Below are 22,223 nucleotides of genomic sequence, written 5' to 3'. Positions count from 1 at the left end.
AAGCTATTTATGTTAATTTTTATTTTCTGACTGTTTGCATTTAATTTTAGCCCTGCTTAGTTTCACCCATCTGCACATGTATGTATGTTCTGTTAGATGAAATAGAAAGAGAACAGACAGAAAGAAACTTCTTCTCTACCATAGCAGGATATGAAGGACCAGAAGTGTAGGTTGTGTGATTAGTGAAAAAATATATCTAAAAAAATACAGTTTTGGGGTCTATAACTTATTTCTAACCCAATAGTGGCTAATATCCTTGACACTGTGACTGGTTTCTGGGAAAGTACATTGATTTAAGATGATTTCAGTAATGAAAAAAGTGGTATTTGAACCAATTATTTATGAATTGTAGAAAAAGTGCTAAAACCTTTTCTGTGATCCTAATTGTACCTTCATGGTCTTTTTTTTACCATTGTCTTATGAAAATATATTTTCTTGCATTTTATGTGTTTGTGTATGTGTGCATTTTTTTTGAGACTTAAAGGTTATTGTGAAAAAACAATTTGCACAGTTTTGGTAAACCTAACATGTAAATTCAAATTAGGAGTTTATTATAATGTGTGATGAATAATCTTAATTATATACTTCGTATGTAACAAAATTGAGTTTTAAAAGTATGAAATACAAAAACCTCAAAGTTATATATACCTCCAGTTTTGAGATAATATAAAATTAAGTCAATTGAGAGAATGCTTTACAAAGTAGGCTACATCTAACATGGAGGGAAAACAGGGAGTCTTAAGATTTTTTAATGTTTTATAAGACAGTTTTAGTAAATGTCTATGATATGCCTAGTTTTTCCCAACACTATGAGTTATATGTGGCAGATTATTATCATTTAATCTGGAAAGAGAAGGCTTATGAGCAATGCTGGTACACAAATTCACGATCCTAACTCTTGTTTTACATACTCTGAAAATAATAAATAGCTTTTCTGTTTGCCTCAAGCCACACACACACGCACACACACACAAAATAATAATAATAATTGAGACCTCTCCTTCCTTCATCTCACACTCAAATTATCAGTAAGGTCTTAGGCTGCTACTTCTGGAACATAAAGCAAGTTATCTTCCTAAACCAATAGATACCAAACTTTTTGATCCTATGCCTGGCCAGTAAAAGAAAAATTTGAGCATATATGTCCATTATGATGAATACACCTAATATTTATTAAGAATTTCCTATGTGCTAGGTTCTGTTCTATATGAGCATTTACACATATTTGTCAATTATTTACATTTACTAGCATATATACTAATGAATTACATACATTATAAACACCAAAGTTTTAAAAGGTGAGACAGTACTAAAAATGCTTAAAATTTTTAATAAAAGTGCAAAAATATTTTATTCTCATTAAAACATCAGCTTTGCATATATATTTCATATATACTTAGTGAATAGAGTGTGATTGAATGGTTACTTTGTTTATGAACATCTTGTTTTAACAGTTTATAATTTAGGTGAAGGTCTTGTCTAAGTTCCATTTTCAAAATGAGATACAGTGCTGCTGATAATTCACAGATACATTGATCCAAATATAAGAAGTACATCTTTCCCTGTACAAAAAAAAATACTAAATTTTCAGTTCCACTGCCAGTTATATGAAGGTTTTTTTTTCCAGAAAATCCTCTAGCAAATTTCTGTCTTCCATAATAGTAAGAAATTATTTTTGCTAATCAGAAGATGTTGCATTTAAACATTATTTTGAAAAGGAGAAAAAACACCTCTTTTATTTGACTCACTACTAACCAGTAGGAAACAATTTGTCTTCAAAGTTTGTAAGCACATACTCAAAAATGTATAGATTAGAGGTCTGCAGACTACAGCCTGCAGGAGAAACCAGCTTATGTTTACTTTTGTACAGCCTGTGAACTAATAGTGGTTTTTACATTTTTAAGTGGGGAAAACAAAAGAAGACTATTTTGTGACATATGGCAAATGTAGTAAGAATAACTATAACCACAGAAATTTGAAGTAAAATCTGATATTAAATAAAGTGTGTGTGCGCGAGAAAAGCAAAGTATAGAGTATCTGCGTGTGACTGAAATTAAGTTGCTATTAGCTTCAAAGATTGCTATAACTATAAAATGTTTAATATGAACCCCTTACTAACCATAAAAAATGATATTCTAGCTATTCAAAAGACAAAGAGAAAAGAAAGTACCCTGCCACAAAAAAGAGGCCACAATGAAAGACAAGAGAGGAATAAGAAAACTACAAAACTGACAGAAAGAAATTAATAGCATGGCAAGAGTAATCTTTACCTTTCAGTAATTACTTTAAATGTAAATGAACTAAACTCCTCAACCAGAAGCTATAGAAAGACTGCATGGATTTTTTAAAAAAGTAAACTGGTTGGGCCCAAGTAACTCACACCGGTAATACCAGTGCTTTGGGAGGTCAAGTTGGGAGTATTGCTTGAGCATAGAAGTTTGAGACCAGCCAGCGTACTATAACAAGACAATGTCTCTTAAAAAATTTTTTAAATTAGCCAGACATGGTGGCATATGACTGTAGTCTTAGCTACTTGTGAGACTGGGGCAGGAGGATTACTTGAGCCCAGGAGCTCCAGGCTACATTTAGCTATGATCATACCACTGCAATCCAGCCTGGATGCTGGAGCATGACCCTGTCTCTAAAACCAAACCAAACCAAACCAGACCAGACCAGACCATCAACTATATGTTGTCTAGGAGAGACTCATTTTGAATGTAAGGATACATATAGTAAAAAAAGGGGTGGAGAAATATTTCCATCCAAACGGTAACCAAAAGAGAGTAGGGGACAGGGGTGCCTGTGTTTATATCAGACAAAGTAGACTGTCAGTCAAAACTGTCACAAGAGACAAAGAAGGTCATTATACAATGACAAAAAGGTCAATTCAACAGGAAGATAAAACAATTATACATAGTCTTGCTTCATTCAACATGGGGGATATATTCTGAGAAACATGTTGTTAGGTGCTTTCATCCTTATGCAGTTTTGTCATCATGCAAACCCTATCTCTAACCCTAACCCAAACCTGGTAGATATAGCCTATAGCTCCTATGCTACAAACCTGTACAGCATGCTACTGTACTGAATACTGTAAGCAGTTGTAGCACAGTTGTAAATGTTTGTATATCTAAAGATAGGAAAGATACAGTAAAAAACTATTATAATTTTTTTGGTACCATTTTCATATATGCAGTCCATCGTTGACTGAAATGTTATGTGTCACATTGCTGCATATATGCACCTAACATCAAGGCACCCAAATATATGAAGCAAACATGGGAGAAATAGCAATATGAGGGGCGACCCCAAAAAACCCAGAATTTATTTATAACAAATTGTGTATTCTTACATGTTTAAACTTGTCACCTTCAACGTATTCTCCATTTGATGCAGTATGCCTGTCAATGCTTTTTCCACTTCTCAGAACAGTTTTTGAAATCATCCATTTTGATGTCTTTTAAAAGTGCTTCTGTTGTTTTTTGTTTCACCTCTTCCACATCGGCAAAACGTTTTTCCTTTTTAGGACTTTTTTTCATCCGAGGAAACAAACAAAAGTCCTTTGGCATGAGATTGGGTGAATAAGGAGGGTGGAACATGGGGTCATGTCATTTTTGGTCAAAAACTGCTGAATACTCAGTTCAATTTGGGCAGGTGTGCTTATAAGTAACCCATCATGGAATGGGCAAATGCATGGAAAGAATCGCCACAAAAATTCGCTGAAGCAAATGCAGCCTCTCACAACAATGCTAGCTGGTACACTGATGCCAGTGATTTCCTAGAAAGCTTAACTGGTCAGGGAAGCCTGTACTACAAGGGCCTCCCTCACTTCAAAAAGTATTCTTTTTAATTCTCTTTTTTTGTGGAGTCCTCGTACAATAATGGGGAATTTCAATACCCTACTATTTCTCATGGATAGATCATTCAGATGGAAAATCAAAGAGAAACAGTAAAACCGAATAACACTTTGGATCAAATGGCCCTATAGATATATATAGAACTTTCAACACAGCAGAAAAAGAATACACATTCTTCTCACATGTATATAAAACTTTCTCCAGGATGGTTTATGTTAGGTCACAAAACAGGTCTTAAATTTAAGAATATTAAAATCATTCTAGGAATCTTTTCTGCCCACAATGGAATCAAATTAGAAATTAATAACAGTAAGAAAACAGAAAAATTCACAACCCTTGGTTCAAAGAAGAAATCAAAAGGTAATTTCAAAATTGTCTTGAGACAAACAAAAATGAAAACATACCATACCAAAACTTATGCAGCAAAAAGCAGTAGTAAGAGGGAGTTATGTGAGGTGATGGACGTTTTGAAAGAACACAAAGAAAAGCATAGGAAATGTATATTTCAATGTTTGACAGTTTTTGTTGTAACAGCCACACTCATTTGGTTGTGTATTGTCTGACTGCTTTCACAGCAGAGTTGAGTGTATGGCCCCCAAATCCAAAAATACTGTTGGACCCTTTATAGAAAAAGTTTAAAGCTGGCCGGGCTCGGTGGTTCAGCCTGTAATCCCAGCATTTTAGGAGGCTGAGGCAAGTGAATCGCCTGAGCTCACGGGTTTGAAACCAGCCCAGGCAACTTGACGAGACCTTGTCTCTACAATAAATCAGAAATTAGCCGGGCGTGGTAGCGCGCACCATCTGTAATTCCGGCTACTTGGAAGGCTGAGGTGGAAGGATCACCAGAGCCCAGCAGATTAAAGCTGGGGTGGCCGTGAGTGTGCCACTGCACTTCAGCCTGGGTGGCAGAGTAAGACTCCAACTCAAAAAAAAAAAAAAAGAGTTTGCTGACTTCTGTAGATGTTACTTCGTTTTCAGCTTCAGAAAAATTTGAGTGATAGAAAAATTTTCAAACTTTTTTTGAATCTGCCTTTTGGTGTCTTTTGTCAACTTGTACAAATCCTCTGTGTTATCTTTTAAGTAACTGCTTCTGCCCCAGTCTAGCACCCTTTTTTTTTTTTTTTTTTTTTTTTTTTGAGATTATCAGTGACTCACATGTTATACCTTTTCACCATATTCTTTATATCTGTAGGGGGAAAAGTCGCCTAAAATCTTACCTCACTTTTCTGGGTTTACTTCTCCTGGATCTTGGTTTCTAATTGTTCACTATTATGTTACCTCTCTAATGCCTTCAAACGCATTGAAAATAAGAAAAACAAAAACTTGTCTGGCTGTCTAATTATTCTTCATTGGTGGTTTGATCCTAATTGCACAGTACACTGTTGATGAAAGCAGAGTCCATTTCCAAATATTTAGACAAATATTCTCTCCATAGTTTGAGTTGCTTTTGCATTTATAGTTAAAATGTTGCTTATCTTGAAAGGTCAGATTAGATATATTTATTATTTTTAAAATAGCTGCCAAATAGTCTTCTACTGACAGCCACTTATCATCCCAGAAAAATTCAACAAATCTGAAACATTTTGTTGTTTTTAAAAGGAAAGTATATAATTCATCATTAAATTTGATGGCCCTTAAGGCCTTTGCCAAGCTAACCAGCATACTGGTGCGTGGAATATTTTCATGGTTAATCTCATTTGATTACAAATCATTAATAGTAAAGATTCTTTTATTTAAGTGAATGTAAGCTATAAATTCACATTTATGGGCACACACAAACTGCAGTTCATTACAATACTGTAAGGGCAAGTGAACAAATGGAAAACAATCTGTCAAATTCTGACATAGAGAATTTCCATTCTTCCATTCTACCACTGAACAGTTGACAGATCTAGTGAGGGTGCCATTGTCAATTTGTTTATTAAATATCTTTTTTTTTTTGAGTTGGAGTCTCGCTGTTGCCCAGACTGGCCTGCAGTGGCCGCTCCCGGCCACCGCAGCCTCAACCTGATGGGCTCCGGCGATCCTTCCGCCTCAGCCTTCCGAGTAGCTGGAATTACAGGCATGCGCTACCATGCCCAGTTGATTTTTTGATTTATTGTAGAGATGAGGTCTCGCTGCCCAGGCGGGTCTCGAACCCGCGGGCTCAGGCAATCCACTCACCTCAGCCTCCCAAAGGCACGGGATTACAGACTGAGCCACTGAGCCCGGCTCTATGAAATATCTTTGAAGTTCATTCCCTCCCTCTGTCCTTCCCTCCAGAGAAGCTGTAAATTGAAGTTGTAAAGTATAAATTCTTAAATCCCAGGGGATTATCTCAAGCACTCTATACACTATTCCAGTCAATTCTTAATCCCTTACAGGGATTATTCTGTATAGCAGCATAATCTTTTTAAAATACAAGTAAGATCGTGTCATTTTCTTGCTTAAAAAAACTGTAAGACTTCATATTTCACTTAGAGTAAATTACACAATTCTTACCCTGATATTTTATTTGAATATTAGAATATAATCAGAATGTAAGCTCATTAAGAGCAGGGACCTTGTTCTTTCCTATATGTAATCAGCATCTGGAACAGTACCTCACAAAGATGACATGAGGAAATGTTTGATAAATAGTATATGAATAAAAGGTAATTAAATATCTAATGTTTCATATTTGTGGTACACAAAGTTAAGACCCTATTAAAAGATAAACTGATTTGCTTTTTTAGGTTGCTTTGCACAAAATTGTCATTTAATAGCATTTTGTGAAAAAATAATTTTTTTTTTTTTTTTTTGAGATAGAGTTTTACTGTCACCCAACCTGGATTGCAGTGGCACGATAGTGGTTAACTGCAGCCTTCAACTTCCTGAACTCAGGTGATCCTCCTGCCTCAGCTTCCCAAGTAGCTGGGATTACAGGCATGCAGCCATTACGCCTGGCTAATTTTGTTATTTTTTGTAGAGATGGTGGTCTCAAACTCCTGAGTTTAAGCGATCCTCACCTCGACCTCCCAAAGTGCAAGGATTACAGGCCTGGGCCACCATGCCTGGCCTGATTTTGTGAATGTTTTTTATTGGATGCTCTAGGGCTTCTTAGCTGTCATTACTATAAACTGCAACATTATTGATATGTTAATGTCTTTAGTTTTCCCTCCTGTGTGTCTTTGTTATGATTAATAATAGTGAATATATATAGCTACCAAATTACAGAAACCTGACTGCAAAGGAATTGGCTTTGACATGTGGGTCATTGTCTGTTTTCCATCATCACATTCACAATCCTTACAAAACGTTAATCAGAATGGTTGAACTCAATTTGACTTCCTCAGTAGTAATAGTAATAGGTACTGAAAAGAGGTAACTATTCCTAATGTCTAATAGTTTATCTGTTGCCAACTGCTGCTTTCATAGTTTACATTGAGTACTTATTTTCATACTAACTTTTGGAAGTATATCTTTGCTTCAATCATAGACACTTGGCTAATTTTTTTTTTAAAACAAATGATAAATAGCATTATTTCCAAAATTTGAGATGTTAACTTTTTCAGGAAGCTCATAAAATGGTGAGAGAAGCAAATGTCAAGCAGGCAACAGCAGAAAAACAGCTAAAAGAAGCACAAGGAAAAGTAAGTTATTGCTGCTTGCTTAGTATAGTATAAAATTTAAAGGAATTCATAATTACTGTTTTAAAAATACCTCAACTTGTATTGGATTTTGTTCTGATTTTAAAAGTAGTATTTATTTTAGGTTTGGAAACTACAGAAAAATAAGAAAATAGGGTCTACATAGATATAATTAATAGTGAACATTTGGTAGCCATTTATATTAGAACAAATGATATAAAGCCTTGTAAATTACATGAGTTATCAAAAGGATTTTTTTTTTTTTGAGTTGGAGTCAGTGCAGTGGCCACTCCTAGCCACCGCAGCCTCGACCTGCTCGGCTCCGGCGATCCTTCCACCTCAGCCTTCCAAGTAGCCGGAACTACAGGCATGTGCTACCATGCCCGGCTGATTTTTTTGATTTATTGTAGAGATGAGGTCTTGTTGCCCACGTGGGTCTCGAACCCGCGGGCTCAGGCAATCCACTCACCTCAGCCTCCCAAAGGCGCGGGATTACAGGCTGAGCCACTAAGCCCGGCTATCAAAAGGATTTTTAAATCACATTTTAAAGTTAATTTTTAAAAGTTTGCTGAGGAAAACCACCTAAATGTTATTAGATGTTGCTATTTTAAACTTATTTTTTATCTTTGACCAAGTTGCTAACATTTAGCTGCATCTGTCATAAACATATTTAGTGTATACAGCTACTTTGGTTTCTTTTCAAGATTGATGTACTTCAGGCTGAAGTAGCGGCACTGAAAACACTTGTATTGTCCAGTTCTCCAACATCACCTACGCAAGAGCCTCTGCCAGGTGGAAAGACACCTTTTAAAAAGGGGCATTCAAGAAATAAAAGTACAAGCAGTGCTATGAGTGGCAGTCATCAGGACCTCAGTGTGATACAGCCAATTGTAAAAGACTGCAAAGAGGTAACTCGTCAAGGACTGTCCCCTCTGACTCTGTTGATACTTGTTAATTCTCATCACTGAGATGTCAGTTATCATTTTTGTCAGCAAAATTTTTAGAACAAAATATGCAGTATTAAGATGGGGGAGGCTTTATCTAGAGCTGGCTGCTTTCAGGGATTCTTCAATTCCATTCTCTACTTGGCTGACCTTGGAATATCTGCAGGAAATTTGGTAAGTTTCTTAATCTCAATATTTCATTAAGGAAGCAAACTGTCATGTGTTGTATGAAGGAGAGTGTGTAACTTTAATGATCTGGCTAGTCAAAAATTACTGCTAGAGTGCTCATACAAAATATGAATAGAATAAATGTGTGACGATAAGGTGGCTTTCTTCAAGATTGGTCCGTTGCTTTTATTTAAATTCTGGGCAAAGTAGAATTTTATATTAGTAAGGGAGTCTTAGAGTTAATTCAGATAGAAATAGAAATATTGGTAACCTTACAACTATTATGTATCCATAAAAAATAATTAAAAATAAAAAAATTTAAAAAAGAAATAGTGATAACCTTATTTTAAAAAGTATGTTATAAAGAAACTGAGATATAAATATTTTGAGCTGTTTAGAGTAAAAATTGTATAATTATAAAACAATTTTTAATTTAATCATTGCACATTATGAGAATACATTTCCAAGGGGATTGATCAATAATTCATGAAGTGCTGCTCTCCCATTTTTTCTTTCTTTTCTTTTCTTTTCTTTTTTTTTGTATTTTTGGTTTTTTTGAGTCAAGGTCTCACTTGTTGCTCAGGTTAGAGTACAGTGGCACAATTATGGCTCACTGCAGCCTTGAACTCCTCGGCTCAGGTGATCCTTCTACCTCAGCTTCTTGAGTACCTGGGACTACAGGTATGCACCATTACGCCTGGCTAATTTTTTGAATTTTTGTATAGATGAGGACTTGCTGTGTTGCTTAGACTGCCTGAAACTCCCATGCTCAAGCAATCCTCCTGTGTTAGCCTCCCAAGTGCTGGGATTATAGACATGAGCCACCATGCTCAGCCTCCTTTTTTTTTTTTCTTAAAAGCTGTATTTTACATTGGTGAATTCAAGTTCATCATTAATCTTGCAGAAGCTGTGTGTGCTTGTTTCATTAAATTTTTGTATGGAAGAAACGAGTTTATTTAATGGAATAACCAAGGTTGTTGCCTATTTTAATTGAATTGCATTCTGATTAGTTATTAATAAAAAAGATGCTAGTGAGTGAGAAGTTCAATACTTGGTCAAATCTGAATGTAACAGAATCTAAAATTCACATTGGTTTCTGTTAAATATTTAAGAAACTTTTTTTAGTTATAACTTTAATTTTTTGAATTTAAATAGCGTTTTTAATTACTTTGTACAACTTGTATTTTTGCTGCTGTTTCTCACTCAGTATGTGTAATTATGTACTCCCCCATTTACACTAACAAAATTTAAATGTCTTCTTGTGGAATATTTTAAAGGTTCATTTTTAGTTTTTGAAACCCCTTAAAATATGGCAACATATAACTTCAAAATAATAACCTTTTACTTTCCAGGTTTACCTTATATTCTGATGTTTCGTGAAAAACTTGTCATAAAGTCTTATTAGACAAAGGAAACATAAATTTGATCTGTGTAAGTCTTAGAAAAAGTTATAACAGTATTAAAAAAATAAAAGATGTTCATGTTTCTGTAGAAAACTTGATGGGACACTCAATCATGACATTAGCAGCATGTCTTCTGTAAGCATTTAAAACACTTGTGTGCATGCACACACATGCATGATACAAGAGCTTCGATCAAGTCAGTTAGATCTTAATTTTAACTATGGCTTCTTGCTGTTTAACCTTGGGCAAGTTACAGATGGGACTTATAATATCTATCTTGCACAGTTGTTTATACAGTGCTTACTATATAGTTCTGGCAGAGTCAGCTCTTAATAAGTGGTTTAAATAACTGCCTTTAAACTAGAATCTTCCTGTAGAATACTACTTACTTGCTTTGGGGTTTATGTCCATTTTCTCAGTAAATTTTACAAAGAAAATGAATTTGAAAATGTAAGTAATGCTTATCTGCTAACATTCTTTATCCTTTTGCCTTTAGCTTTAATTCAAAGAATTTATGAATTGGGATGAAAAAGTTCACATGACATTGTTATTATACACCTTAAAAGAAAGCCTATAGGAAAGTTTGGATGTACTCAGTCTTCTGTTACTTTCATGTGGACTACCTGCACACCTGATTAAACTATCCTAGAGACAGGATGCAGCTGTAGTCAGTATCTTCTGTAGTGTATTTAGTGCTCCTGGACAAGAGTGGCTTAGAGCTGTAGGAGGATGAGGGAGACTGCTCTGAGTTTGGGTGGTTGGTGTTGGTGCCGCTTTGCATTTCAGCAGATGGTCTTGAGCAAGGCTAAGGGAATTGGAGAATCTGTAGGAAAGAATACTGGGAGAAATTTTATTAGGGAGGAGGGAGAGAGGGACAATTGAAGGAGTGAATAGGGAGATGGGTGCCAGCAGTGTATTATTGATATTTCAGGTCAATAATAATCTGGATGCCAAAAACATGCCAAAAATACTTTAAAAAATGTTATATTTTAAGATAGTCAATTTAGGAGGCTTTATCTGTGCTTTTTAAAATCTTGCTTATACAATAAGCATTTTGACAATTCTTTTGGGAATTCCTTCAAGTAATAGAAGAGCAATTAGTTTTTTTACTCCAAACTAAGCTTCACAATTTAATCTCAGTTTATGCAAACATTTATTTAATTAACTTTGACTCCAAATTACTTTTTGATTATTTTCAGAAAAAATGTCTCATCATTTTTTATATTCAGTACAGTGTACACCTGTGTCTTAAGAGGAGTGCCAGTATTTTGGAGGGATGGCAGGAAGGGGGCACAGGGTGAGAGAAAGGGCTGTATCATTGGACATGATAGTGGACATGTGGAAAAGGGTCAGTTAGTCATTTGGGGGTCATTATTTAAAAAGAAAAATTGCTACTGGGTATTATAACTAATCAAGAATTGTTCATTTTCTATTTTAAATGAACATTTTAAAAAATTAGTTTTGGTTTATAAAGTGGTTTTATGTTTGTACTTAAAAAAATTTTTTTTGATATTTTCTTTTGGTTTGTTTGTTAGGCTGATTTATCCCTGTATAATGAATTCAGATTGTGGAAGGATGAGCCCACAATGGACAGAACATGCCCTTTCTTAGACAAAATCTACCAGGAAGATATCTTTCCATGCTTAACATTCTCAAAAAGTGAGGTAATTATTTTTCACTTTAATAGGAATACAGTAGAGTTGTTTCTGTCCTTTTTACTAAATCATGCGTCATATTTTGATATCTCTTGCATAAAAAAGTTTTATAAAATGTCATGTTTTTCCATTTTTTCAATTTCATATTAGGATCATAATAATTTCTTGGCATTCAGTTACTAAACATCTTTATTTGGGCAGAGAATCAGTCACGCTCAAAATGTATACTGCTTTGGAGTGAAGCATTAAATATGTATGGGGGTTAAGATTTATTTATTGATTCATGACCAGGGTTCAGTGTAGGGAAAGTTTCTCTATACACTCTGTTAAAGGCATTTGTTAAGTCTATCAGTATGTGAAAAAAAAAAAATCATATTTAGTTTTTGTTTAATCTTTAAAACAGGAAAAATAATGCCTTCTTTGTTTATGCCACAGGGTGTTAAAGGGCTAAAATGAAGTGGATTAAGTAGATATAAAAACTTTATAAAAATAAGGAACTATACATATTTAAATATTTTAATTTGTTCTTACATGTGAAAGGTTTGTCTACAAATATCCTGTCAAAGTATAAGAAATTTAAGAGTCTTACGTTAAGTCTTTCAAGGACTTAATTATAACTTTACTTGTAAGGAGAAGTTAAAACGAGCATTGTTTTTTTTTTTTTTTTTTTTTTTTTTGAGTTGGAGTCTCACTCCGTCGCCCAGACTGGAGTGCAGTGGCCGCTCCCGGCCACCGCAGCCTCAACCTGCTGGGCTCCGGCGATTCTTCCGCCTAAGCCTTCCGAGTAGCCGGAATTACAGGTGTGCGCTACCACGCTCAGCTGATTTTTTGATTTATTGTAGAGATGAGGTCTCGCCTTCCCAGGCGGGTCTCGAACCCACGGGCTCAGGCAATTCACTCACCTCAGCCTCCCATAGGCACGGGATTACAGGCTGAGCCACCGAGCCCAGCTAAAACGAGCATTGTTAACACTTTTGATATGAACATGTGTTGTTCCTTGTGGCAGTGTACCTGGTTTCAGGTAGACCATTCCGTATCAGTAACCTTGTCTGACTGAAGAGGTTTGCCTGCTTCCTCTGTTGTTTATAAGTTGCTGCCATCTTCATGTGGGCATTTAATATTTGATAATTTAGTTAATTCTTTTGTAGTGTTACTCTTGTGTACATACATACAAGTTCAGAAAATATATAGCTATAATTAATATATATTGTTGTGTTATAAATGACCAATATTAATATTGCATAAATTTAGCAGAACAAAGCTTTAGAATGTTCATTTTGAAGTGACATTAGCAGTGAGTATTAATGGTGGGTAAGGAATGAACAGAGACTAGAATTAATGCCTTTAATCCTTTTCCAGATAATAAGTTATTTCAGTGTAACTGAATTGCCTTTCTTTTAAAGCATTTGAATTGTAAAAGAAATCAAACCAAGATTATACAATTTCTTTCTTCTTCATTGGCTAAGGCCAAGTTAGTAGTACTTAGGGGAGGAAGAATTTATAAAATTAGTTCACTGTAGAATATAATTTTGATATTTTCCTGCTGGTGTAGCATCTTTTACTTTAAAAGTTATTTTTATTTTTATTTTTAAAGTTGGCTTCAGCTGTTCTGGAGGCTGTGGAAAACAATACTCTCAGCATTGAACCGGTGGGATTACAACCTATCCGATTTGTGAAAGCTTCTGCAGTTGAATGTGGAGGACCAAAGTAGGTTTTCACAGCCATGGCTTATGAAAGTGACCGAGTTTTTGAAATTGTATGTGTTGCAGTTATTTAGTTTGTCTAGTTTTAAATGTGATTTAATTTCTCCTCAGATTTCTAGTCAGAGTCTATACAACACAAAGACAATCCCCAGATAATATGGGATATAGCATTTCAAATTTAGCATTAAAGGAGAGCCCTTTTATTACAAAAATACACATATATGACAGAGATCCAGGTGACTGGAGATTATAAATTTGTTTTCTTTTGTAACCTCGTTTCATGATCCATTAGTGGATCATGAAATCAGTTTAGTAGGTCATACACAGACTTTTTGTTTATTACACGTATATGCATAGCTGTGTATACTAAGTTTCTGTATAAACTATTTCTTTCTGAGGGTTGCCATAAAAGATAACTTGGGAAGATACTGAGTTAGACCAAGTCTTACCAAACATGAAAACAGGGCACCAAAAAGACATGATTAGTCCTTTCCTTTCATATTTTTATAAAGGATTCTCACTTGCATAAATAATCAGTTGTCTCTTTCATATGTGAGAAATATTTGGGAGTTATAAATCTTCAGAGGCAAGGTTCCCACATTTCATAGCAGGGCAGGCTTTTTCCAACCAGCCCTATGAATAGGAAAGACTGAAACCATTTATACTTAAATCATCTGGTAAAGGTAAACGTTTTGCCTAAAACCAAGGCACAATTGTATCTTGTTTTTATAAAATGGCCTGGACGCTTTTAAGGCAGCTACTTTTATTTTTGTTTTTATTTTAATTTTTTTAGAGACAAGGTTTGACTCTGTCTCCCAGCTTGGGTATGGTGTCATGATCTTGGCTCACTGTAACGTTGACTCAAGCAATCCTCCCACTTCAGCCTCTTGAGTAACTGGGACTATAGGCATGTACCACCGCACCCAACTAGTTTTTAAAATTTTTAATTTTGTAGAGACATGGTCTTGTTGTGTTGTCCAGGGTAGTCTCAAACTCCTGGCCTCAAGCAGTCCTCTTGCCTTGGCTTCCCAAAGTGTTGGGATTACAGCCGTGAGCCACCATGCCTGGTGGAAACTGCTCATTAAGTGTTTAAGAACCAGATCAATATGGGAGACTGGCAAGCTTAAGAGAGCTCATCGAAAGCATAATTGACTCATGTCAGGGTTATTTTGAAGCCAGAAGAGGAAAAGACTGGTTGAGATTAACTAATAGGTCTGTGTGAAAGCCTGTTGTAGGAGTTGTGTGGTTCTTCCTGTTTCTGATTATGGACGTCATATTCTTAGTGAGCTTATAGAATGTTGGTATTGGTGACTGTTTGTGGAGGGTACCTAGTCATATATATGCTCTGTGAGCTCATCTCACTCTCCCATGGTACACATGCAGCACAGTAGCCTCTGATTTTTAGGGGAAAAGTTTACATTCTTAAATTCTACAAACACCCAAATATTTTTGCCCTGATCCTTCAGCACAAAAAATGGCGAATTAAATTTAATGATAGCATTTCTTGTACTTTTACGGTCTACGTCATACCTTATTATATATATGGCATATGACAGTTTTTATTATAGAATTAAAAATGTGTTGTATTTATTATATATCACATATAGTTTATATGTGCAAATATCAAATGATGACACATGGGAATATCAGCTAACATGGATTTGTAACATTTTAGTAAAATAATTATGTAGTTTAGGTTTAGAGAACACTTTGCATAGTTTAAGGATATTGTGCTTGTGGGAGTGGGTCCAGAAGCCAGGGCATTTGTGGTGCATATTGTATGGAAAAAATTGAAAGAAGATATTGTTATGTTTTATAAAATGTGAAGTCTGGCCCTGGCCAAGGCTTTTGGGAACTAGGTTATGAAGATAACTAAATGAATGACACAGAGCTGTAGGAATTTTGAGGAAGACCAGATTGTTCCACTTGTGATCTGAAACTCTTCTTGGAAGGAGGGAGATTTCTGGGGTTTTGAAGTTTGGGTGGAATTTGGATAAAGAACAGTATGTATGAGTGAAGGCCTAAAAACAAGAAAGCAAAGTATGTTCAGAGGTTGGTGAGTATATGGAGAAAAGAGATATGACAGATCTTAAGGAAAAAAATTCAACTGGGTAGGGGTGGGTAACAGAGAAAGGAGTTAGAGATATTTGACTGGAAGAATGATTTGAAATGATTTTGGAAATTAATAGGAAAGGCTGTGGTTTGGGGAAGAAGTTTATAGGACTAGATTTAGACATGTTGACATCCCCAGAAAATGGGAGTAAGAATTTGAAATCTTGGGCCTAGAGCCATAAAGAGATATTAAGGAGTATAGTATGTTTAAAAAAAAATTGGAGTTGGATGTCAGAAGTCTTATTAGCATTGAATCCTGGCTCAGATAAAAAGTGTATTAGATGTGATCAGTTTAAAATATGGCTTTAGAAATGAGATCATTTAAAAAACACATTTTAAATTATTTTAAAAGTTAATACTTAAAACCGCTTTAGCAGGACCCTTTCAAAATTAGACAAAATAATGGACAAACAGGTGTATGCCTGTTTCCAGAAGAATAACATGTATTTTTAAAATCAATTTGATGCTATTTTTTCTTCTTGTATAAATTACGCTTTTGGAAGTTCTAAGGACTTTCAATTTCTTGTTCTTCTGTCTTCACCAAGCTAGTAGTTAGTGCTTTCAAATATTGTTACAGATTATTAAAGTAATTTGCTAATAAAGAAGCAATGAGGGGAAAAAAATCTCTTTGAAAAGATAAGAATTGGTTTGTGATTTGAATAACCACCTCCAAAATTATCCTGTTTCATATCACATTGTTGTGTGTTTCCATAATGTGGAAGCACATTTGTCTCATATTTAAGTGTTGCTGAAATGTAATGTTCATTTAATGTATTTATTATGTAATTTACCATGTCATATAAAATGCTGTTGGCCATTGTGTTTTACTTAGAGCTGTGCTAATTTTGCATTGATGGGAGTTGGTAGTAGTATTTAGCCAAGTCCCTAGCTGAAGAGAGTGAGGTGGGCTGCTGCAGGTCCAGCCGGATTGACAAGCCAGTTTCGTGTCAGGGAGCGGTAGAGTGACAGGTGGATCATCACTTATTCAGTAGTCATTGAATGTCTGCTTTGTGCCAGGCACATGCTTGGTGCCAGGCATTTAAAAATGAATGATGCAGTTCCTACCCTCAAGGGGCTTACAGACTAATCCCACCTAGAAAGCCCTCATAAGAAATTTTAGCTTTTTATGAGACATAGTTACTTCTTATACAGTTGCTAAGATTTAGTATTTTTGTAAGGGTGGCTTATTCCTTTGTACTTCTCCATGGGTCCCACATTAAATGCATATATAGCAATCAACTAACCAAACAAAAAAAGTACCCCATCTGGAAGATGTTACCCTGCAAGCTATCAGTGACAAGCTTTGAGACTTGGCCAGTCATCGTTAGGTTATTTTCAACTGAGAAGGTGAAGTCCTGATGGAAAACTGAGAACTGTTCTACATCTAGTTACTCATTTGTACATTTGTTTCAGGATAGGACGTATCTGGAAAACACTGAGTTTCTGTTTCCATGAAATCATGATTAATGTGCAGTATTAAACTTATACTAGAATATAAGTCTCACAAGGGCAGGAACCTTGTCCTTTTCATCACTGTGGCTCAGCACTTAGAAAGGGCCTGGGACATAGTAGGTTCTTAAATATCTTACTGATGACTAGACAACTTGTGCAGAAGGTAGGGGCAAGGGCTTTTAATTTTAAACTAAAATTTATCATTATTTCACAGAAAATGTGCTCTCACTGGCCAGAGTAAGTCCTGTAAACACAGAATTAAATTAGGGGACTCAAGCAACTATTACTATATTTCTCCTTTTTGCAGATACAGGGTAAGTGACTTAATTATGAATTTTAGTAAAGCTTGCTTTGTATATAAGACATCTATTCATGCCATTTTCCCCTTTTGGCCTAGATCACTTCTGTATGTAACTTTTTTACATACATTCGATATATTCAGCAGGGACTTGTGAAACAACAGGATGGTAAGTGTTCTTGATTCTTTGTAAATATCTTTGTAAATATCTTTATTATTATGTCACAATATTTATTTATTACCTAAAAGTTCAGCAAAAAGTATAGGACATAGTAGAAATGCTCAGATAAACTTTATTGTTGGTACACTTATATTGAATCCTTTTTATAGTTCTGACAAAAAGGAGAATTTGGAAACAGTTTTTTTTTTTTTTGAGTTGGAGTCTCACTCTGTCGCCCAGACTGGCGTGCAGTGGCCGCTCCCAGCCACCACAACCTCGCCTGCTGGGCTCCGGCGATCCTTCCGCCTCAGCCTTCCGAGTAGCCGGAATTACAGGCATGTGCTACCACGTCCGGCTGATTTTTTGATTTATTGTAGAGATGAGGTCTCGCTGCCCAGGTGGGTCTTGAACCCGCGGGCTCAGGCAATCCACTTACCTCAGCCTCCCAAAGGCGCAGGATTACAGGCTGAGCCACCGAGCCCGGCTGGAAACAGTGTCTTTTTACAAAATATATTTAATCCTTTTATTTGCCTCATTTTAGTCCTAATTTGAATTTTAAACAGGACCAGTTTTGACTTCTGAGGGGTATATGATAGGGGTAAATGTGAGAAGAGTTTAAAGCTCGTCGAATTTACTCCTTAAGAAATGAAATGAACAAACCTTAGAAGTGGTCAGATTTATTTTAATTAATGGGAACCATGATGGAGCTAACAATAGTTTTTCCTGTATTTTTTACTTTCATCTGTGAATTAATAAAACAGTCATGAGGATAATTCTAAATGGAATAAAGATTGCCATATTCTAAATCAGCAGAAATGTACAGATGATATATCCAGGAGAGCCAACCTCATGCAAGTGTGTTAATATTTTATTTTATTTTTTCAATTTTTTTTTCAATTTTTAAAATTTCAGTAGCTTGGGGGGTACAAATAGCTTTACTAATGTGTGTTAATACTTTAAATACAGTTTTATATGATTTTATAGCTGAATTTCTTAAATATCAGACATAAACATTAATATGGCATGATAGTTCCAAAGCATTATCTCTTAAGTACATATGATTGTTTTAAAACAGAAATAGCAGATATTGGGCTAGGGACAAGTCTATACTAGTTTGTATTTGAAGTTGTAGAAAATTTCTCTGTTTATATTTTTTTAGGCACTGAAAATATTCTCATGCTTGAAACCTAGTAGAAGCTTACTGTCTTTCAGTCTAAATCTGTGAATCTTAAATCTATGGAAAAATTAGTCATGCTGATAAAAACTTAGTTTAGCCTTTCTCAAGCTCTGGTGTATTGGAAAAAGTCTTACTTATTTAGATTCTTATATAATTGGATTTTAATGCCTAAAAGAATAGGGATGAAACCTGTTTTTAATTAATGTTGAAATAATATTGAAGCTTGGTGACACGTAAAAGTAGCCCTGAAATTGTATATTACTTTTTGTAACTTTAATAAAATTGAAACCCTTTTGGATAACTGTCGGTGGATAATATATTTAAACTGAAGAACAGATGATTTATGTTAAGGTGAATTGTCAAACATATTTTCTCCTTGTTGAAATAAAAAGTTTGTAGGGAGGGCTGAAAGATAATTTACTTTATGAAAATTAGAAGAAAGTGTTATGAGTGATGGTGATAAAAGTGGTATCTTGTTTCTGTCACTATTTTACTTCATGGTGTTCAGTACACATCATATATTGTGTGAGTTTGTAGTAAATGGGTATTAATGTTAAAATCTGTTTATTATATGTGTCTTGTACCAAAAAAGGATTTAGGGCAGCTAAATATAAAGCAAGATTTCTTGACCCTGGGTTGGTTGTCATTTTGAGTTGGGTAATTCTTTGTTGCAGAGGGCTGTCTTGTGCATTGTAGGATGTTTAATGGCATCCCTGGCCTTTACTCATTAGATGGCGATGGCAACCCCCACATGTGATGATGAGAAATGTATCTAGACATTACCAAATGTTTCTCTGGGGGCAAAATTCTCTCCTGGTTGAGAACCACCGATTTAAATGAATACAATCTGATCACATATCAAATGCAGATCTGTTGTTGTCTGAAATATAGATTCAACTTTTTTCACCTGGAGTGGGTGCTTACAACAACATAACTGAAATATTTTTTTTTTTTTTTTTTTTGAGCCGGGATCTCACTCTGCTGCTCAGGCAAGAGTATTGTGGCACGATCACAACTCACCACAGCCTTGACTTCTGGGTTCAGGCAATCCTCCCACCTTAGCCTTCTGAGTAGCTGGAACTACAGGCGTGTGCTATTATGCCTGACTTATTTTTTTATTTTTTGTAGAGATGAGGTCTCGCTTTGTTGCCTAGACTGGTCTCGACTTGTGGCCTTCCAGAGTGCTGGATTACAGGTGTGAGCCACCGTGTCTGGCCAAGATAATTGAAATTTGCAGATTGTCCTCTGTATTTATTTTTATTTTTAATTTGAGCCATACACAAAACCTGTTATTACAGTGTTACTGAGTTTTCTGGATTGTCTCTTGCTTTCCTTTTTTCCTGTTCATTCTCTGTTAGTGTTAATGAAAAATAAAATGGCCAAGATACAGTGAACTAGAGCAAGAAGGCTCATAAGTTAGACAATAACTCTTGAATAATCGAGCACTGAGTATTCTCATTTATGAAGGCAAGGACATTGCCATCTACTCAGGACATTGAAATGTCTACCTTTTCTTGGGTTAAAATGATAGTCTGTATTTAACAAATAGTTGTGACAAAACTGGTGAATTGCTTATTTGTTAATAAAACTGAGATGCTCATAGGTGCATGGAAAAGTTTGTGTGAATTATTGAAAACATATCTAGGCATTAGGCACATCATTAGGAAATGCACAATTGGCATTTCAGCTAATCTTTAATTTTCAGCAGAACATTAAAAATAATGGAGATGGCATTCTATGATTTAAATGTCTTTCTTTTCTGTTTGTATAGTTGATCAGATGTTTTGGGAAGTTATGCAGTTGAGAAAAGAGATGTCATTGGCAAAGCTGGGATATTTCAAAGAGGAACTCTAATTCTCTGCGTGGGACCATGCATGAACTTCCCTAAATAACTGAAAAGTGGTTGAATATTTTTATGGTTACATGAAATTTATCTCCAAGGAGTGGGCCCAAGACTTTTTCCCCCTTTTGCAAATTGCTCTGAGAAGACCGTGATTTCTTTTAAACTGACCTATGCTGTGTTTGCTTATTTTTTAGTTGAACACACAATAAAGGATTACAGGTGTACTAGTGATTGTAATTTATAGTTGCAGGAAAAAACCCTAATAAAGAAATGTTAAGTTGATTGTGTGTATGATTTCTCTTCTAGATCTGACATGGCATTTAGGTTTAGCAGAATGTATTAAACAGTAACTTTCAAATTGCACAACAGCTTCCTTTTGTAAGGCAAGGACGAAGACTGAGTGGACAGCACTCGCCTTTGCAGGCCCCCACCATTAGAATGGCTCTATTTTTGTCTGTTTTATATATTGGACTTCAAAAAAGACTTTATTTGAAGAAACACTTCTGCTGCTAAAAAGTTTGAAAGTTACTGTTTCAATTGTTTTGCTCTCTGTAATTTAAAGAACCACTTCATTATGATGATTCATTACATATGGTAGCGGGCAAGCACATTTTATCCCAGAGATGTATTCTTGAGCATCTTAATGTAATATATTCATTTTTTTAATTTTAAAGATGCGGGGTACACTTCAGGATCATATATTTTATATGTTGAACATTATAATGGCACTGGAGGGACATGAAGATAAATACGTTTGTATGTCAAGGAGGTTTGGAAGATGTGGGTTGAAAGAATGGTACCTGCAAAGTATATACGATTGTGGAACCACTTGGTTGGCAAGTTGCAAATTGTAAAACTGACTCAGTTGGAGAAACTGTTCATTAGAAGTATTTACAAAGGCAAAGAGGGTTGTGGTGGAAATATAGTAAGTATAGAAAAGCACATGAATGAGAAACCACTTCAGTCTCTCCCTCGAGAGAGCCACTGTCAATATTTTTGGAGACTAGCTTTTCAACTCTCAGATATTTTCTACCCATATATATGTATGTTTCTGAAACAAAAAATAGACTTTCTTGCTTTTGTAAAACTTAAATATTTTTCTCTGTCAGTAAATCTATGCATCTTAATCACTATATGTGATTACAGAATTTTAAATGATGTAACTAATTGTGTTTGGAGGTTAGGCTAGTTTCAATTTATTTTTCATATTGTAATACTGCAATGAGTGTCTTTATGTATACTTTTTTTTAATGTTGTTGGGTTATTTTTTAAATGAAGATGCCTACAGGTAAAATTGTTGCGTCAGTTATATACATATTTTAAAATGTTTTATCTGCATTGCTAGATTGTCCTCCAGAAAAAAGTTGAATTAACTTATATTCACAGCTGCAGTGTATGAAAGAGCTGATTTTCTGAAGGTGACTTTTTTTTGGTTGTGTTCAGAGTTTTGAAGAAGACTCAGCCACAAGCCTGGATGGGAACCTACAGACAAAAGGACTTTGAGTATGGTATGGTAAAAACCACCATTACCATGCCCAACTCAAGAATCTGGAATTGAACATGAAAAAAAAAAAAAGCATTGAACATAGAATTTCATGTCCTGATAAACAGTTATTCCAATATGAGGGCATAATAAAAATTTTCCATTCAAGGCTGCAGAAGATTTTCCACACAAAGACACAAATTAAAACCACTTTTGCAGAAAGTACTTAAATAAAAAGAAAAACAAATGCAGGAAATGCTACAAAAGAAGGATGATCAAATACTTAGGAAAAGTTTGTTGGTGACTTAAAAAGATAAGTAAGACTAAAGTATATCCATAATAACCCAGAATTTAAATTCT

The 22,223-nt window shown here is 35.1% G+C and overlaps 1 protein-coding gene across 1 annotated transcript in view; it reads left to right on the top strand.

Moving 5' to 3' along the window:
- The window catches only part of RAB3IP (RAB3A interacting protein), a 57,732-nt gene extending 37,067 nt beyond the window's left edge, over window positions 1-20,665 (top strand). The window contains exons 5-11 of the mRNA XM_008066616.2: window positions 7,391-7,468; window positions 8,170-8,373; window positions 11,516-11,644; window positions 13,230-13,342; window positions 17,117-17,216; window positions 17,300-17,369; window positions 20,309-20,665. Of these exons, the coding sequence (XP_008064807.1) occupies window positions 7,391-7,468; window positions 8,170-8,373; window positions 11,516-11,644; window positions 13,230-13,342; window positions 17,117-17,216; window positions 17,300-17,369; window positions 20,309-20,391 (777 nt within the window). The 3' untranslated portion in view covers window positions 20,392-20,665. The remainder of the gene's footprint in view (window positions 1-7,390; window positions 7,469-8,169; window positions 8,374-11,515; window positions 11,645-13,229; window positions 13,343-17,116; window positions 17,217-17,299; window positions 17,370-20,308) is intronic.
- Window positions 20,666-22,223: the final 1,558 nt, after the last annotated feature.

This window comes from Carlito syrichta, unplaced genomic scaffold (genome assembly GCF_000164805.1).
Source record: "Carlito syrichta isolate Samal-C Ts95f unplaced genomic scaffold, Tarsius_syrichta-2.0.1 Scaffold309041, whole genome shotgun sequence".
Lineage (NCBI taxonomy): Eukaryota > Metazoa > Chordata > Mammalia > Primates > Tarsiidae > Carlito > Carlito syrichta.
Note: the sequence above shows the minus strand (reverse complement) of the source record. Positions and strands in the feature narration are given on the sequence as shown.